This window comes from Eriocheir sinensis, chromosome 35 (genome assembly GCF_024679095.1).
Source record: "Eriocheir sinensis breed Jianghai 21 chromosome 35, ASM2467909v1, whole genome shotgun sequence".
Taxonomy (NCBI): Eukaryota; Metazoa; Arthropoda; class Malacostraca; order Decapoda; family Varunidae; genus Eriocheir; species Eriocheir sinensis.
This window is the reverse complement of record NC_066543.1, coordinates 3,748,229-3,766,944: the sequence shown is the minus strand read 5'-3', so window position 1 is coordinate 3,766,944 and position 18,716 is coordinate 3,748,229. Positions and strand designations below refer to the sequence as shown.

General features: G+C 43.2%; 1 protein-coding gene across 3 annotated transcripts in view; it reads right to left on the bottom strand.

The window, feature by feature from the left end:
* The window catches only part of LOC127007258 (nephrin-like), a 47,861-nt gene extending 29,518 nt beyond the window's left edge, over window positions 1-18,343 (bottom strand). For all 3 annotated transcript variants that reach the window (XM_050878000.1, XM_050878002.1, XM_050878001.1), the window contains exons 1-5: window positions 18,189-18,343; window positions 10,243-10,442; window positions 7,990-8,100; window positions 5,420-5,623; window positions 3,238-3,389 (exon numbers count right to left, since the gene is read on the bottom strand). In XM_050878000.1, coding sequence (XP_050733957.1) covers window positions 3,238-3,389; window positions 5,420-5,623; window positions 7,990-8,100; window positions 10,243-10,442; window positions 18,189-18,301 — 780 coding nt within the window. In that variant the 5' untranslated portion in view covers window positions 18,302-18,343. The remainder of the gene's footprint in view (window positions 1-3,237; window positions 3,390-5,419; window positions 5,624-7,989; window positions 8,101-10,242; window positions 10,443-18,188) is intronic.
* Window positions 18,344-18,716: the final 373 nt, after the last annotated feature.

Genomic DNA, 18,716 nt, shown 5'->3' with positions numbered 1-18,716 from the left:
AAGGAGATGGAAAGTGGTGGTAGTTCTTGCACATGTTAAGCTTTCGGTATATGTATATGGAGAAGAAATAACATGGCTGCTTCATACAGAATAATTAGTTGCTTTCTTTTATAGACAAATAAGGCAGCCGAATTTTCTCTTTTATTCTTTATTTTTTGGTCCCATTTACTGTCCTCAAGGTGTCTTTCGTGCGCTCAGTCTCTTGTATTCTGTCATTTTTGGTCCCATTTACTGTCCTCAAGGTGTCTTTAGTGTGCTCAGTCTCTTGTATTCTGTCATTTTTGGTCCCATTTACTGTCCTCAAGATGTCTTTAGTGTGCTCAGTCTCTTTTATTCTTTCTTTCTTGGTCCCATTTACTGTCCTCAAGATGTCTTTCGTGTGCTCAGTCTCTTTTATTCTGTCATTTTTGGTCCCATTTACTGTCCTCAAGATGTCTTTAGTGCGCTCAGTCTCTTTTATTCTGTCATTTTTGGTCCCATTTACTGTCCTCAAGGTGTCTTTAGTGTGCTCAGTCTCTTTTATTCTGTCATTTTTGGTCCCATTTACTGTCCTCAAGGTGTCTTTAGTGTGCTCAGTCTCTTGTATTCTGTCATTTTTGGTCCCATTTACTGTCCTCAAGATGTCTTTAGTGTGCTCAGTCTCTTTTATTCTTTCTTTCTTGGTCCCATTTACTGTCCTCAAGATGTCTTTCGTGTGCTCAGTCTCTTTTATTCTGTCATTTTTGGTCCCATTTACTGTCCTCAAGATGTCTTTAGTGTGCTCAGTCTCTTTTATTCTGTCATTTTTGGTCCCATTTACTGTCCTCAAGGTGTCTTTAGTGTGCTCAGTCTCTTTTATTCTGTCATTTTTGGTCCCATTTACTGTCCTCAAGATGTCTTTAGTGCGGTCAGTCTCTTTTATTCTTTCTTTCTTGGTCCCATTTACTGTCCTCAAGATGTCTTTAGTGCGGTCAGTCTCTTTTATTCTTTCTTTCTTGGTCCCATTTACTGTCCTCAAGATGTCTTTAGTGCGGTCAGTCTCTTTTATTCTGTCATTTTTGGTCCCATTTACTGTCCTCAAGGTGTCTTTAGTGTGCTCAGTCTCTTTTATTCTTTCTTTCTTGGTCCCATTTACTGTCCTCAAGATGTCTTTAGTGCGCTCAGTTCTCTGCCTTGATTTTAGTGGTTCTTCACTGTTCAGCACTACCGTAATACCGGTGTCAAGGTGTATCGGTTACGCTGTTGCTCCCTTCTCTATAACTTGCCATCACCGAGGTTGTTATCAGCAGCGGGTTATTTATAGCACCAGGATTCGTGCTTCTGAGAGCCTCACAACTACTCCCAATATCGATAACTATTAATGCTGTTTGTTATTAGCAACCCATTTGGAGTTCAATGGAGATCAAAAGCCTTGTTTGAATGTTCCCAATCCTTTCGTAATCTGTTATTCATTTGTTCGTTTCATCTTATAATGGCCTACTGCACTTTTCCCTAATGTTATGAACTTTTTTTAGTACAGAGTCTATCGTACTCTTAATGGCGAACCTTTAAGTATGATGATCTTTGGAGATTTTGCACTAATTGCTGTACCTACTTCCTGTATAACATATCTACGGAAATGAACGTTAATTCCTTTCATTATTCTTGCAGACTCTCAGAACATTTTCTACTCACAATCTGGAATGAAATTACTTAATGTGTTAATATTAGGTTTTAAAGCAACTACGTCCCATTCTCTGGATTAAGTTCAGTGATGGGGGAGAGAGGAGAGGAGAGGAGAGGAGAGAAGAGAAGAGAAGAGAAGAAAAGAAAAGAAAAGAAAAGAAAAGAAAAGAGAAGAAGGGAGAGGAGAGGAGAAAGAGGAAGAGGGGGAGGCAGTGAGTAATGACGGGTCGGGTTAAGATGAATAGCAATAATCTGTTTCTTACATTTCATTTCTACCGTTTTTTCTTCACTTCCCAAAACCTTCGACTCATTAATCTTGGCCGTTTTACCCTTGCAGAAAAAGTCCCATCCATCAATTACTTCCCCCTCTTAAGATGATGTCTACGAATCCTGACGCACTTACAGACTAGACCTTTTTTTCTCTACGTCTTTCCTTCATTCAGCTTTTCTACCTATTTATTTTTCTTCTTCATGTTATCGTCACGTTTTCTCTCTCGTTTAACCTCTCTCTAATATTTATCCCATTCTTTAAGATTTATTCAATTTTCTTCTTCCCTTACATACTAGATCTTTTCCTCTACGTCTTTCCTTCATTTAGCTTTTCTACATATTTATTTTTCTTCTTCATGTTATCGTCACGTTTTCTCTCTCGTTTAACCTCTCTCTAATATTTATTCCGTTCTTTAACATCTATTAATTTTCCTCTTCCCTCCTATAAACCTCTGTACTTATTCTTCTCTCTGTCTCTAAAATTTATTCTTAATCTTCTTTCCTCCTCTCGACTTCTCTGTTTATTCCCCTCTTTTTCTCTTTCTTAACATTAATTCCTCTACGTGTCCTCTTTTATTCAATCTTTCTCCTCTTACTTTTAATCTTTCTCTTTTTAACTACCTCTCTTTTGCTCTCTCTCTCTGCTTTCCTCTATCTCATCGCTGCCGTTCAACTCTTTGTTTTTATTTTTTCCTTCCTCTCAATCTCATATTTATTCATTTATTCCTTCTCGTCTTTCCTAAGCCTTATCTGCATGCACTCTTTTTCATTCTCTCTTTCTTCCCAACCTTTCTATATTTCCCATTCGTCGTCCAGCCTCCAAGCTTTTTATTCATTTCTCCTCCTCCTCCTCTTGTTCCTATCTTCAAGCGTTACTCTCTATCTACACTTCATCTTCCCTGCTTTCAATGCCAGATCTTTCTCTTCTCTCTTTACTCCGCTTCATTATCTCTCTTCTCCACGCTTCTCTTTATCTTATTATTTTATCTCTCCTTCCTGTTTCTTCCTTCTCTGTTTACGCATCATTTTCCCTTTTTTTCTTTCATTTCAACCTCTCTATGTAATCTATCCTCCTTTCTTTCGCACTCTTTTCATGTTTAATCCTCCTCCTCCTTCTCTTCCTGTTCTTTATTTCTCTACTCCTCATATGTTCTTTCAATACCACTTCTTCCTCTTCTCTTCTCAATCCCCCTGCGTCTACCTTCCTCCTTCTCCTTCTCCTCCTCTTTCCGTCCTTCCTTCAAGCGTTACTCTCTCTTTACTCTTCATCTTCCCTCCTCTCAATACCACGCCGCCGCTCCGCCCATCCCAGCGTTGACTTACGAAGATCAGGTCCTCGGGAAGCTGCCGGCCCAAGAGCCACCAGGAGATATTTGCCGGTGGGAGGCTCTCACGACTCACGCAGGTCACGTCGTACTCACGCCCGACCACGAGGGGAGACTTATGCCGCGTCATGGTCAGCGTCAGGGGCTTAACTGTGGTGGGAGGGGGAGAGAAGATGGTGAGGAGTGGTGTTGGTGGTGGTGGTGGTGGTGAGTAGGCGAGAGAGAGTGAGTGAAGAGGGGGAGGAGGAAGGAGGTGATGTGCTTGTGTTTGTGTGTATGTGTGCGAGATAGATGGATAAAGGTAAAGATAGATAGAGATAGGAAGCAGATAAATAGATAGATAAATATTGACAGATAGAAAAATAGATAGCTTGATAAAGATAAAGATAGACAGAGATAGGAAGCAGATAAATAGATAGATAAATATTGACAGATAGATAGATAGATAGATTGATAAAGATAAGAATAGATAGAGATAGGAAGCAGATAAATGGATAGATAAATATTGACTGATAGATAGATAGATAGATTGATGGAGATAAAGATAGATATATAGAAAGAAAGAGAGACGGGTGAGAGGATGATAAAAAGATACAGCGAGGCACAAGTTATTACTGCAAGAGGAAGATTGAAAAACAACAACAACAACAACAGAGTAAACCCGTCTCGCTGGAGTGTTTAAAGAAGTGCACGGAGGCGAAGGGAAAGTGGTGTGGACGAGTACACGACCCACGGAAGGGAAAAAAAGGGAGGACGGATGTTTGTTTTATTTAATTCAAAATTGCTTAGACTGGAAAGAGGAAGGTTGAGGAATAAGAGGACTGAGGTATGCCAGATAAGCTTTTTTTTTTTTTGTAGGGGAATGTGTATTATTTTTTGTCGTGTTTACCAATCTCTCAAATAACGGGAGTCTGGAGAAGGCGTCACGAGAGTATATGGTTCAGTGTTTAACTCATGGAGGTAGAATTGGTGGAGTCGACACGGCCCGCTAATCCCATTCATTGAGGTGAAGCCGACGAACTGTCAAATTTACGGCCAAAAGATGGGGGTGGGCGAGCCTGGCCGAGCCCATTAAGAGGGAGCCTGACCTGACAACACCTGACACCTGGCCGCAAAAATGACAGTTCGGGCGGATTCACTTAACCCGGTAGCAGCGACGGGCCAAATTTGTGCCATGATATAAACCCCCCAAAATAGATGATGCGTAAACCGATCACAAATGCGTTGATATATATAATGAAATGGTGTGCGTGAGTGATGATTTTTTCTCACTATTCTCGCTTAGAGGGGCCTTTAAGAAACATGATCCCCGCAGGTACCAGGTTAATTGGGCTGATGTCGACTCAACCAATTCTTCCTCCATGGTTTAACTTCATGATGTCTAATGAGTATCTTGGTTTATGTGGAGATTTAAGGCTTTATAGTAAGTTAACTCATATCCTCTAAGCAAGTATCTGATCTGTTGTTTTCCTTAATGCACAAAACTCTGCAAAATTTCATCCACTAGACATTTAACTCAATCCACATAATCACATAATCACATCATTATATCACTCTTCTTACTTTTTTCTTGATGGACACAACTTTACTCCTATTTTTACTTTTCTTTATCTTCTACTTATGCATCTTCCACTTTTCACTTACGTTTTACTCATATCTTCCAAACTTTTGCCTCAATCACTTACTTAAACGGAAAAAGATAAAGAGTGCATATACATAAACAAGTATCAGACATCTACATCTACTTATAAATCTACTTGTACATATTATACTCTACATTTGCATTTTGATCCTATCTTTGAAACCTTTGCCTCAATCCCTTTCTTATACGTAAACAAAGTTAAACAGTGAACGAGAATCAAGCATCAGACACTCTCACATCTTGCAGTTTACTCACCTTTCAAAACTTTGCTTTAATCACATTTTTAAACCGTAGAAAAGTTAAACAGTGAACAAGAATCAAGCATCAGACACTCTCACATCTTGCATTTTACTCATCTTTCAAAACTTTGCCTTAATCACATTTTTAAACCGTAGAAAAGTTAAACAGTGAACAAGAATCAAGCATCAGACACTCTCACATCTTGCATTTTACTCATCTTTCAAAACTTTGCCTCAATCACATTCTTAAACCGTAGAAAAGTTAAGCAGTACAAGAACAGAAAGGTCTTGACACTCACGGTTCATCTCCAGCGTGACCTCTTTGCTGCGCGGTCCCACGAGCATAGAGTTCAGGGCTAGACACAGGTACTTCGCGCCCAGGTCCTGGCGGGTGAGAGGGCCAAGGCGCACTATGTTCCTCACTACCTGGTCGTCGCGCCTCTCCGTCTCCTCGTCCAAGAGCTGCTCCTTGCTATACCAGGTGACCCGTGGCGATGGCTGACCTGAAAAGGGAGTGGTGGCGTTGAGGCAGGTGGAATGTGGTGTAATTAGGGCGAAGAGGTGGATGTGAAAGGGAAATGAAGTGGTTTGATGATGTTTTACCTGTGTGTTTTACCAGTACGTTTTTACCTGGTGGCCTTCGGTGATTGCTGACCTGCGTTGGGGGGTGGGAGGTTAGGGAGTGGTGGGGAGGTGGAAGGAGAGGGAATGAGGTGTGGTTAGGCTGAAGAGGTGGAGCTCATAAAGAGAGGAAAGGAGGGAAGGGCACAGTGAAGACGAGATGGTGAAATAGATAAAAGGAAGAGAGTTGATGAAGAGAGAGAAAGAGAAGGAAGTGGAGAGTGAAGGGAAGGAAGTGAGGTAGAGAAAATAAAGAGATAATGAAAAGAGGAAGAGAAGGAAGAGAAATGGAGAATATAAGATGACGAAGAGGGTAAAAGAAGGAAGAGGATAGTGAAGACAAGGAAGTGAAATAGATAAAATATAGAGATGACGAAGAGAGGAAGAGAAGAAAAAAAGGAGAAACAGCTAAAATGGAAGTTGATGGAGAAAGAGGAAGAGGATGAAGAGAAATGGAGAATATAAGATGACGAAGAGGGTAAAAGAAGGAAGAGGATAGTGAAGACGAGGAAGTGAAATAGAGAAAATATAGAGATGACGAAGAGAGGAAGAGAAGAAAAAGGAGAAACAGAGAATGAAGGATGGTGAATACGAGGAAGGAAGTTAAACAGAAAATAAAAGACAGAGGATACTGAAGACAAGGAGGGGATAAAAATGAGACAAAACGAGCTGAGGAAGACAGGAAGCAAGGGAAGAGGATGACATAACGCTGATTTTTCTTAAGAGTCGGTGAAAAAATATAGTCAAGAGAGCGTGATGCAATGCGCCGAAGAGCAGGAGTGGCGAGACTGTAAACTAATATGCAGCCAAACTTTTTTCCGGACGTGATGAGCCGTGTTGATAAAGTGGGGAGGAATATGATGAAAGCGACGTTGTTGTGTTTAATTAATGACCTAATAATATGTGGCGGTATTGGACGAGGGGAAGAAGAGAAGGGGAGGGGAAGGCGAACTGTTTACATAGAGGTGAGCAAATATTGACGGGGTGCGGGGGACATAGTGACTGACTGACTGGGTGGAAGATGATTTGCGTCTGTTAATATCGGCACTAACGTCATTTTGTCAGATTATCGTTAACTTCTACGTCATGTTTGCTCGGTTTATATATTCCGTGTCTCCTGAGTTTAGTGTGTGTGTGTGTGTGTGTGTGTGTGTGTGTGTGTGTGTGTGTGTGTCGCTTCATAAATAGTTTGTCGCTTTGAATGTTGATTGATTTTCGGGCTCCAGTCGTTTATTGGGTCCGCGCGAATGACGAAACTCGGGACTTATGATTTGACTCAGTGGAAGCGTTTATCATTTTTTTCTGTGTGTATTAAATGATATCTGATGCTGGATATTCAAAACTAATACTCGGAATGAACCATAGTCAGCCCATTCTATTTTTTTTTTTATTGATATACATCCATCATTTTCATTACCAGCCTCAACGTCGATCTTTTGAAACATGACACTGGCAGACCGCAGACTTTATTTTTAATCCTCAGCAAACCGAACCAACACAAATCTATATCACCCTCTTCTGCTCAACCCCTCGTCGTTTAGTGTTATAGGTTAGGGAGGAGAGGTGCGATGAGGTGATGTGAGGTGAATTGATAGTACTAATAATGGTGATGGAGGAGGCGATTTTTTTTACAACAAAGGATACAGCTCAAGGGCACAAAAAAAGTAAACATTAATAAAAAAAGCCCGCTACTCGCTGCTCCCAAAAAGAATCCAAAGAGGTGGCCGAAAGAGAGGTCCTGCCGTGTACATCCCCCCAACAGCAATCGTTTAGTGTGGTTAAGAGAGACAGGTGAGCTAAGGTTATGTGAGGTGAATGGTAGTACTTATGGTGGTGGATGGTGGGGGCGATGATTACTGATGAAGGTGGATGGTGGAGGCGATGATTAATGGTTTGTCCTCCTAGTGTAATTTTCTCCAACAGCAATCGTTTAGTGTGGTTAGGGGAGACAGGTGAGCTAAGGTTATGTGAGGTGAATGGTAGTTTTGATCAACATTGCCAATATTATCGTACTCAGAGCCTCGTATTTACCGGTTTCTGAGCCATAGCTATTGCCAAAAAACACCCATATTTAACCATTTTAACGATAACTATATATGAAGGCAGTTATTGGGGTCGAGGAGGCAATTTTTGGGTCGGAAATCGGCAAACATAGGAGGCAGGTACGACAATCCGGCAACGTTGGTACTACTGATGGAGGTGAATGGTGGAGGCGAGGTTTAATGGTTCGTCTGTCCTCCCGGCGTACCTCCCTCCACCTGGCACGTGACGTTGACGGTGGCGTCCTCGTTGTATGGGCCGAGCGTGTGGTCCACTTCAACGCCGTCCTCGTCGAAGATCACAGGGTCACCCGGAGGCACTGCGGGGGGAGGAAGATTAGTCACTGTTGCTTACGGGTTGTGGATTTGTTCGTGTTAAGTAGGATAAGGATTGGACAGATTAGGGTAAGTATGGGAAGGGTTAGAATTGGGTGTGGTTTGGTCTGGTGTGTAGAGGTAAAGGAGGATAGGGATTGGCTAGATTAGGGTAAGTAGAGAAGGGTTAGGCTGGGTGTGGTTTGGCCTGGTGTGAAGGGGTAAAATAGTATAGGGATTGGCTAGATTAGGGTAAACCGGGGAAGGGTAAGACTGGGTGTGGTTAGGTTTGGGTAAGGAGGGGAAGAGGTGAGGATATGAAATTTACTGTTCCTTACACGAGGTTGGTTAGTTCAGGTTTTGGTAAAGTAGGACAGAGCTGGGTTAGGTTAGGGTAAGTAAAGGGTAGGTTAGGCTGGGTAAGATAAGATAAAGGTAAGGTAGAATCAAGTAAGCTAGGGTAGGTTAAGGCAGAGTAGGGTAGGGCAGAGTGGAGACGTTTACACATAACCTTCATCATAATTGTATACTTAAGCCTTTTCTACCCTTCCACTAGATCTATATACAGCGATTGATCCCTAGGTCGGTATTATAAGATACTCTCGTTTCTCACACCAGCTATTTCTAATGGTCAAAGAAGGGATCAGTCGGGTTCCAATGAGTGTTTCTCTAGGTTCATGGTACAGAAGAAAGGTCAGACTACCACCAGGGTCATAAAACTACTACTGGAAATGCCCCAAACTCCTACGAAAGCCTTGCCAAATATGTGAACTTGGGCAACGAAATGTTTAGTAATACGGCCCCTAGTATCTCCACGCTCAGGACTGACCCAGCATCCATCACTCACAATTAGGCCCATATCTGAATCATTTCGGCATCCAATCACTCACATTTGACAACGCTTTCGTAGGATTTCTGGGTCTTTCCATGGGTAGCTTTATGACCCTAGTGGTAGTTTGACTCTTTTTCTGTATCATGGACCTAAACAAACACTCCTTGATATCCTTTTCGGCCTCTGGAGATAGTTGAAGTGAGGCGGTGTCCCCTTGCCTCCTTCCAGCCAGCCTTTCTCGCCTCTCCCTCCAAGTCCACCCGCCTCCTCCTCGCCAGTCTGAGTCCCTCCTTCATTTGCTTTCATCCCTCCGTCTGTGCCGCCACTCTGCCGCTCCTAAACACGGATACTATTACACGAATTTCTGTTTACAAATGCTCGAGCTGAAGCTTTCTAATATATTCTATTTCACACGTTCCTCGCCCGCCTGTCTCCTCTGACGCCCCACATAAATTTCTCTACTTCCTCTTTGGCGTCCTCCTCCTCCTCCTCCTCCTCCTCCTCTTCCTATTCTTTGTTTTTCTTGCCCTCTTCCTTGTTCTCCTCCTTCTTCTCCTCTACCTCCTCTTTTTTCTCCTTCTCTTCCTTTCCCCATCTACTTCCTCCCTTTCCTCTTAGAATCCATTCTCCCTTCATCTTCCTGCCCTTTCTCCAATCCATACTCCTTCATCCTCTTCTACTTTCTTCTTTCACTTCCTTACTCTCCTTCTCCTCCTCTTTCTCCTCCTCACTTTCTCTTTCCCCTTTTACTCCTTCATTCCTTCCTCCTATCGGTGTCTGGGGCTTCCCTTAGGCTGTTAGATTTCCCTAGCGGGGTAAGAGCGAGAACGCAGCCTTGGTCGGAGTCACGAGTGCACTGGTAGGGGATGGCTGTAACGTCTCTGGTTGTAGATGGTCCCCTCTCACTGCGCGGTCCCTATAGTTGTCCCGTCTCCCGCTTGAGGTCGCTTATCGAACATTATTGGCGCTGAGCGTATTATCTCTATATCTTTTGTCTGGTTATTGTTATCATGGGTAGGTGTCTTTTGTTCTTCTCCTTCCTTTCTTCCTCTTTCCTACTCCTCCTAATCCTACTCTTCTCCTCTCTACACTTCATATCTTTTCTCCTTTTCCTCCTTTCTCTACGCCTGTTATTTCCCGTTCTCTCATCTCCTCTCTCCCCACTCACCATCTTTTCCTTCTCCTTCCTTTCTTCCTCTTTCCTACTCCTCCTAATCCTACCCTTCTCCTCTCTACACTTCATATCTTTCCGCCTCTTCCTCCTTTCTCTACGCCTGTTACTTCCCGTTCTCTCATCTCCTCTCTCCTTACTCACCGATGACGTTGAGGGTGGAGTGGGCATTCTGTGTCCTCTTCTGTTGGATCTCCATGCTGCAGGTGTAGCGGCCGGCGTCCTCCACTCTTACGTCCTCCACCATGAGGTACGACATGCCCTCCTTGAAGTGGAACTTAGCGCGGGACCCGAAGACGCTCTCGTAGGCATACTCCTGCGGGGGGTCGTAACGCATGTCCACGCTGAAGGGGGAGAGAGAAAAGAGGAGGTGTGAGTGGTGGCGTTGGGGTGGGGAGGAAGGTGGATAGATGGGCTGATTGGTAGATAGACTGATGAGTAGGTAGATAGATAGGAAGGTAGGGAGATAGATAATTGCAAGGATAGATAAATAGCAAGACAGATTGATAGATAGGTAGATATATTGATAGGAAGTTTGGTAGATAGATCGTTATATAGATAGATAGGCAGGTTGACAGACAGCTATGTTGATAGATGCATAGTTACATTGTTAGATAGATAGATAGAGTTAGATACGTAAACAGATAGAAAGAAATATGTAGATAAATAGGTAGTTAAATAGTTAGATACACAGGTAGAGATGAGAATTGAAAAGATGATGATAAAAGAAAGGTGAATGGGAGAGAAGTTAATACTGAATGTGATGAAGAGGAAGCCCGAGTGTTACGGATGACGAGAAAAGGAAAACAAAATGAAGCTTGCATAACGGATGACGAGAAAAGGAATAAAAAATGAAGCTTGCATAACGGATGACGAGAAAAGGAAAAAAATGAAGCTTGCATAACGGATGACGAGAAAAGGAAAAAAATGAAGCTTGCATAACGGATGACGAGAAAAGAAAAACAAAATGAAGCTTGCATAACGGATGACGAGAAAAGAAAAACAAAATGAAGCTTGCATAACGGATGACGAGAAAAGAAAAACAAAATGAAGCTTGCATAACGGATGACGAGAAAAGGAAAAAAATGAAGCTTGCATAACGGATGACGAGAAAAGGAAAAAAATGAAGCTTGCATAACGGATGACGAGAAAAGGAAAAAAATGAAGCTTGCATAACGGATGACGAGAAAAGGAAAAAAATGAAGCTTGCATAACGGATGACGAGAAAAGGAAAACAAAATGAAGCTTGCATAACGGATGACGAGAAAAGGAAAACAAAATGAAGCTTGCATAACGGATGACGAGAAAAGGAAAACAAAATGAAGCTTGCATAACGGATGACGAGAAAAGGAAAACAAAATGAAGCTTGCATAACGGATGACGAGAAAAGGAAAACAAAATGAAGCTTGCATAACGAATGACGAGAAAAGAAAAAAAATGAAGGTTGCATAGTGGTGGAAGTGAAGAAGAGATAATGCGAAAAATGGGGTAAGAAGGAACGTAGATGCTGCTGAGGTGAAATGGAGAAGAAGGATGAATACTAATTAATTGGAGCACCATTATCATCATCATCACCATCACCACCACCACCTCCACCACTAGCATCATCACCACCACCACCACCACCAGCATCATCACCACCACCACCACCACCAGCATCACCACCACCACCACCACCACCACCACCACCACCACCAGCATCATCACCACCACCACCACCACCACCAGCATCACCACCACCACCACCACCAGCATCACCACCACCACCACCACCAGCATCACCACCACCACCACCACCACCACCACCACCATCACCACCACCACCACCACCACCACCACCATCATCACCACCACCACCACCACCACCACCACCACCACCACCACCATCACCACCACCACCACCACCACCACCACCACCAGCATCATCATCACCACCACCACCACCACCACCAGCATCATCACCACCACCACCACCACCACCACCAGCATCATCATCACCACCACCACCACCACCACCAGCATCATCACCACCACCACCACCACCACCACCACCTCCAGCATCATCATCACCACCACCACCACTATCATCATCATCACCACCACCACCTCCATCAAAAAAAAAACACTCGGGGCATGTCTAAAAATAGCGAGCAGCGATAGCAACAACGTAATAGCTGCGGTTAATAGCGACAGCACGAACGCAAACGAGTGAAGGTGTTGGTTTGTCGTGTTCGTGGGAGCTGTTAACAAACATAGGGTACTCACGTCACTTTGCTTGGAGACTAGATTGTTTTATACTGACAGAAGCTTAAGAAGTTCAGACGTAAAATATCTCCTCGCAAGGGATACACACACACTGGGTCAAGGCTAGTGTGATGTATTTAGTGACAGTGTTGGGTGGGAAATATGGCACGTCACTTCGCTGGGAGACTCAATTGTTTTATACTGACAGAAGCTTAAGAAGTTGAGACGTAAAATATCTCCTCGCAAGGGATACACACACACTGGGTCAAGGCTAGTGTGATGTATTTAGTGACAGTGTTGGGTGGGAAATATGTCACGTCACTTCGCTGGGAGACTCAATTGTTTTATACTGACAGAAGCTTAGAAGTTGAGACGTAAAATATCTCCTCACAAGGGATACACACGCTGGGTCAAGGCTAGTGTGATGTATTTAGTGACAGTGTTGGGTGGGAAATATGTCACGTCACTTCGCTGGGAGACTCAATTGTTTTATACTGACAGAAGCTTAGAAGTTGAGACGTAAAATATCTCCTCGCAAGGGATACACACGCTGGGTACTAAGACGCATATCCACGGCTGTGTAAACCAAGATCTATACCCAACCTGACCTAACCTAACCTAACCCTTATATAGATCTTGGTGTAAACTAAGAACACACACAAAAACAGATAATACAAGGAAGGAAATTAGTGATCACGCGCTTGAAATATAACAATAAGTAATGAAAAAAACAACCAATCGGAGAGAGAGAGAGAGAGAGAGAAAATGTAAGTACGTCACGGTATATATAAAACCATGAGTGTGTAACCTGAGGGAAAAAAAGATACCATAATGAACGCTGTTGTGGATGAATGAATGCCAGAAATACAACGCTGAGTAATAAGAAACAATTGTACAGCGTGAATATATAAGCATGTGAACGGACGAACGGACTTTTTACTTTTAATTTTTACTTTTGTGGGAGCGGCGAGTAGCGTTTTTTTTTGTACCCTTTTTGTTGCCCTTGAGCCGTATCCTTTGATGGTAAAAAAAAAAGAATACATAGTGGCATGAGTGTGTAGATTAAGGTAAAAAAAAAAGGCAATAGAAGTAAGACAGAAAGTTCTAGATATACAACAATAAGGTCGGTATTATAAAACACTTTGGCTTCTCACATCGCCTGTGTCTAAAGGTCAGAGAGAGGGTCAGGCTGGTTCTAATGAGTGTTTCTTCAGGTTCATGGTACAGAGGAAGGGTCAAACTACCACCAGGGCCATAAAACTACTGCTGGAAATGCTTAAAACTCCTACGAAAGCATTGTCAATTGTGTGTTTTTGGACGACGAAATGTTTTATAATAAGTCCCTAAGTAATGGGAAGAATTTAAAGAGCGTGATTATATAAGTCAGGACACCTCTCCTCCCGAATTTGACCTCTCTTTCGGCCACCTCTTTTGATTCTTTTTAGGAGCAGCGAGTAGCGGGCTTTTTTTTTATTATTGTTTCCTTTTTTTGTGCCCTTGAGCTGTCTCCTTTGTTGTAAAAAAAAAAGCAAGAGTCGGTAAATACAATGAAATGATAGAAAATACAAACTACGAGTAAAATAAGTAAATGAGAGAGTAAAATAGTGGACAAAGAAGAGAACAGTAAACACTCATACAAGTACAGTAGCCACAAGCCGCTTCTCAGACCAGCGGGGAGAGGGGAAAAGAAAAATCCGAGGAAACAATTAACGCGCCAACTTTTGCTCCGAGGAAGTGTTTGTCTTCGGTAAAGTTTTGTCATTATTAAGAAGTGACTGGAAGAGACGAAAAAGCTGAAGGAGGAGTAGGAGGAGGAGGAGGAGGAGGAGGAGGAGGAGGACAAGAAGTAAGGCGGAAAAGTGAAGGAGGGGCAAAAGAAAGAAGAGGGTGAAAGGAAAAAGATTATTGAGAGTAGGAGTAAACAATAAAAAGGGAAGTGAAGAAGATGTGAGTGGCTGAGAACTTCGTGAGGAGGAGGAGGAGGAGGAGGAGGAGGAAGAGCAGGAGAAGAAGAAGAAGAAGAAGAAGAGGAAAGAAAGAGATTAAAAATGATCAAGAAAAAGGAAACAAATGAAGTATAGATGGAAGAACAGTACTATAAACGGTCAACTAAGTAAAAGGAAAGATATTGAAGATAGAAGTTAAAGAAATTCAAGAAGCCAAAACATATATTCCACTATCTTGTTCGTCTTTAGGATACACATGCACTAAGTTTCACACAGGTTCAGATGAAAGTTAATACTCACAAACAGCTTTCATATAATTTTCTTGCATACTCTGAATGAAAGGTAGAGCGATTTGTACAACGTTAAAACACTCTCAGCTTTTGCCACGGTCTTGCAAGTTTCTATACCTTGTACAAACTAATGCTACATGTATTTCCTCCTAAAAAAAGATCAATACTCGCGAAAAACGAAGACCTGCCACTGTGTATAGAGCATCGTCTGCTTCGTCCACTCTCTTGGTCGTCGCCCGGCACTGAATAAACTAACGGTGTACTTGTTTCTCTGAAGGAAGGCCGATTCTCGCGAGCCGCTTCTGTTTTCTGTCTCCAAAAATGAAAGCTTATGCATCTTCAAGTATCCTGTGCGTCCCCAGAACACGGCTTTGTACGCCTTTCTCAAGTGAAAGTTAATTCTCACTTCTGCTTTCTGCTTCTTCTTCCTGTCTCCATAAATGAAAGCTTATTATGGCCCACATTCTTAAACATTTCGTCGTCCAAGTTCACATATATGACAAGGCTGTAAATGTGAGTTTGGGTCATTTCCTGGGGTTGTTTTATGACCTTTCTGGTAGTCTGACTCCTCTTCTTCACAATGAACCTAAAAAAACACTCATTAGAACCCAACTGATCTCATTTTCGGCCTTTGGAAGTAGTTGATGTGAGGGGTGCAGCGTTTGACAATACCGACCTATATGTCTTCAGATAACGGGAGCATCCCAAGAACAGGGATTTGTGGACTTTTCTCTAAATGAAGGCCGATCATCGCTTCTGTTTTTTTCTTCTGTTTTTTGTCTCTTTAAATTAATGCTTATGTCCCTTCCAGTGCCTCGTATGTCCTCAGAACACGGATTAAACGGGAGTGTTCGGAGGCAGCAGTAGCTCCACATCCACATTTCTGCTTACCTAAATAAGATCCCGTGCATCGAATCCCCTCTAAACTCTAATGTGCTCCCCCTTGGTCCATTGTATAACCTTTCACAAGTTTCATGGAGAATGGGTCACCGTTTTCATCGCATTGCATCGGCTAGGCACCAGACCAAGCTCTCTAACCAGGAAATATTGGATGGTACCCTCTCCTCCTTGTCTGGGCCGGGCCACCTTTCAGTCCGTACAGGTCCCGACTGGAAGGACTTGTGGCTTGTTCTCACAGCACATGTTTTTTCATATGTTTTCGTTGTTCCTTCGCTCTCATTCAGTCAGCTTTTATCAGACGTTTTTCAGATTTTGATGGGTTCTTTCTTGTTCCATGATATTCTTTTATGCCAAGCTTCAAAAGAAATTAGTCCTTTGGTGTTAGTTAATTCTGCCAACAAAGAATGAACAAAGAAACAAGCAGCTCTGAAAATTCATCAAGTGTTTTCAGATTTTGATCGGTTCTTTCTTGTTCCATGATATACTTTTATGCCAAGCTTCAAAATAAATTAGTCCTGTGGTGTTACTTAATTCTGCCAACAAACAATAAACGAAGAAACAAGCAGCTCTAGAAATTCATCAAGTGTTTTCTTGGTTCGTGATGCACTTTTCCACGAAGCGTCATGAAAATCGGGCCTCTACTTTTTGCGTAATCCTACTAACAAAGAGACTTTCCAATCAGATACCAACCATTCAACCAACCAATCCACCAAACAAACAAACAAACAATCAAACGAAACAAACAAATAAACGACAAGCAGCCTCGAAAACATAATCCCTTGTCGCAGGAAATAACGCTGCTCGCATGTCTCTCCGCATGAAAGCTAATACTTGAGAGCCGCCTCCGTTTTCTTCGCCGCACTTTTGCTCGTTGGTAAAGACCCGCCGAGCGACGAGGACTTCCGCGGCCCCGAGCCTCGTTGGGAGTCCGTGTGCGATGTGTTTGTCTCGCTCTTACACCCGCGGCGGCGAGACGTGCACGCCCGCCCGCCGCTGCAAAAGGTGAAAGGTGTTGCGGAGATTGTTTGTTACAACGATGAGGATGATGGTGGCGGCGGTGTTGGTGGTGGGGTGGGGGGAGCGCTGGAGGCTATGTTAAAGTTTTGAAGATGGGAAAATGTGAACCAGTAGGATTGTGTGACGGCCCTTCCTGCTGTTGATTCTGCTACTGCCGCTGACAATGATGATGGTGGTGGTCGTGGTGGTGGTGGGGGGGGGGGGAGGGCGCTGGAGGCTGTGTTAAAGTTGATGGTGGTGGTCGTGGTGGTGGTGATGGAGCTATGTTTAAGTTATGAAGATCGTGTTGAAGAGCGTGTGTGTAATAGTTAAATTGTGACGGCCGTTGTTGCTTTTGCTGCCGATGGTGACGCTAGTGATAGTGGCCGTGGTGGTTGTATTACTTTTCTTTTAAGCTAGTAGAACGTGAAGGAGTAAAATGCTGAAATACGATTGAACGTTAAGCAAGTAGAACGTGAAGGAGTAAAATGCTGAAATACGATTGAACGTTAAGCTAGTAGAACGTGAAGGAGTAAAATGCTGAAATACGATTGAACGTTAAGCTAGTAGAACGTGAAGGAGTAAAATGCTGAAATACGATTGAACGTTAAGCAAGTAGAACGTGAAGGTAAAATGCTGAGATACGATTGAACGTTATTATGTATCATGGGTGTATGTAGAATGTATCGCCCTATCTACCCCATCTTCACCTCCTCCCTTTCTACCCCATTTTCACTTTCCTCTTAACTTGCATATCGTATTTTTTTTTCATACCTTCCCCTTCCCCTTTCTTTCATTAACAGTCATCTTTCTCTTCTTCCCCTTCTTTATCCCCTTCTCCTTCCCCATCTTCGTTTTCCCACATTTTCTGTATCATGTGTATATGTACGGGGGACTGAAGGATTGCAAACTACGCCAGGAAGCACAACAAACAGTATCATTTTCACATTATCGAGAGCTAGCAATGTGTGAGCCATCTTAGATTTTGAAATACTAAGGTTCGTGTTATAAGACATTTTCGTCTCCCAAGAACAGCTATTTGACAAGGCTTTCGTAGGAGTTGTGAGCATTTCCAGGGGTAGTTTTATGACCCTGGTGGTAGTGTGACCCTTCCTCTGTACCGTGAACCTGAAGGAACACTCATTAGAGTCCGACTGACCCCCTCTTTGACCTTTAGAAATAGGTGATGGAAGACTGATCGAAGAATACATCTCTTGAAGGAATGAAAGGAAAAATCTGCGACAAAATTAATCGAGCCAAGAACCGCCATTTCACGCATTTCCTGTGAACGACGAGTATGTAAACCAGTTCGATTGTTGCAGAAATACTCACCAATGATAAAAAAGGCTCTTAGGGAACCGAAAAAAAAAAAGAAAACCCCCACGATGACAGGAAGCACACACTCCTCTTCCTCTTCCTCCTCCTCCTTCTCCGACTTCTCCTCCTCCTCCTCCTCCTCCTCTTCCTCCTCCTCCTCTTTCTCCTCCTCCTCCTCTTCTTCTTCCTTTTCCCCGATACCTCTTCATCACTATCTCCTCACTATCCTCCCCCCCCTCCTCCTCTCCTTCTCCTCCTCCTCCTCCTCCTCCTCCTACTCCTCCTCATCTTCTTCTTCTTCTTCCTTTTCCCCGATACCTCTTCATCACTATCTCCTCCTCCTCTTCCTCCTCCTGCTCCTCCTCCTCCTCCTCCTCCTCCTCCTCCCCCAACTCACCTGACGACGGGGTTGGTCTCGCCGCTCTTGGACCAGATGACGAAAACGATCTTGTCCGTCTGCGTGGTGTGGACACGGCACGGGATTTTCACCGCTCGCCCCACCACCGCCATGACGTTGTCTGGGGCTGGGGGGAGAAGAAGGGCGTCGGTTATTCACTAAACATGAACACAACAACTAGATACATGGGCCTCTAAAACAATGTGGAGGGGAAGCCTAGAGATTGTATGTGGGGGAGAGAGAAGGTGTGAACTTATACACTTATACATAAACCCTACAAATAGATATATGCATGCCCCTTTAAACAACGTGGAGAGGCCCTGAGAGTATACACTTAACACAAAATACAGATAAATTCATGCGCCACTAAACCAACGTGGAGAGGAAGCCTTGAGATTATCCATGGGGGAGAGGGCGTGAGATTGTACAGTAAACATTAGCTCTAAAATATATGAATGCTGCCCTCCGTCCCTCCCTTCCCTCCCTGTTAGAACGTCAAGCGAAGGCCTTAAGATTGTAGCACCGGTG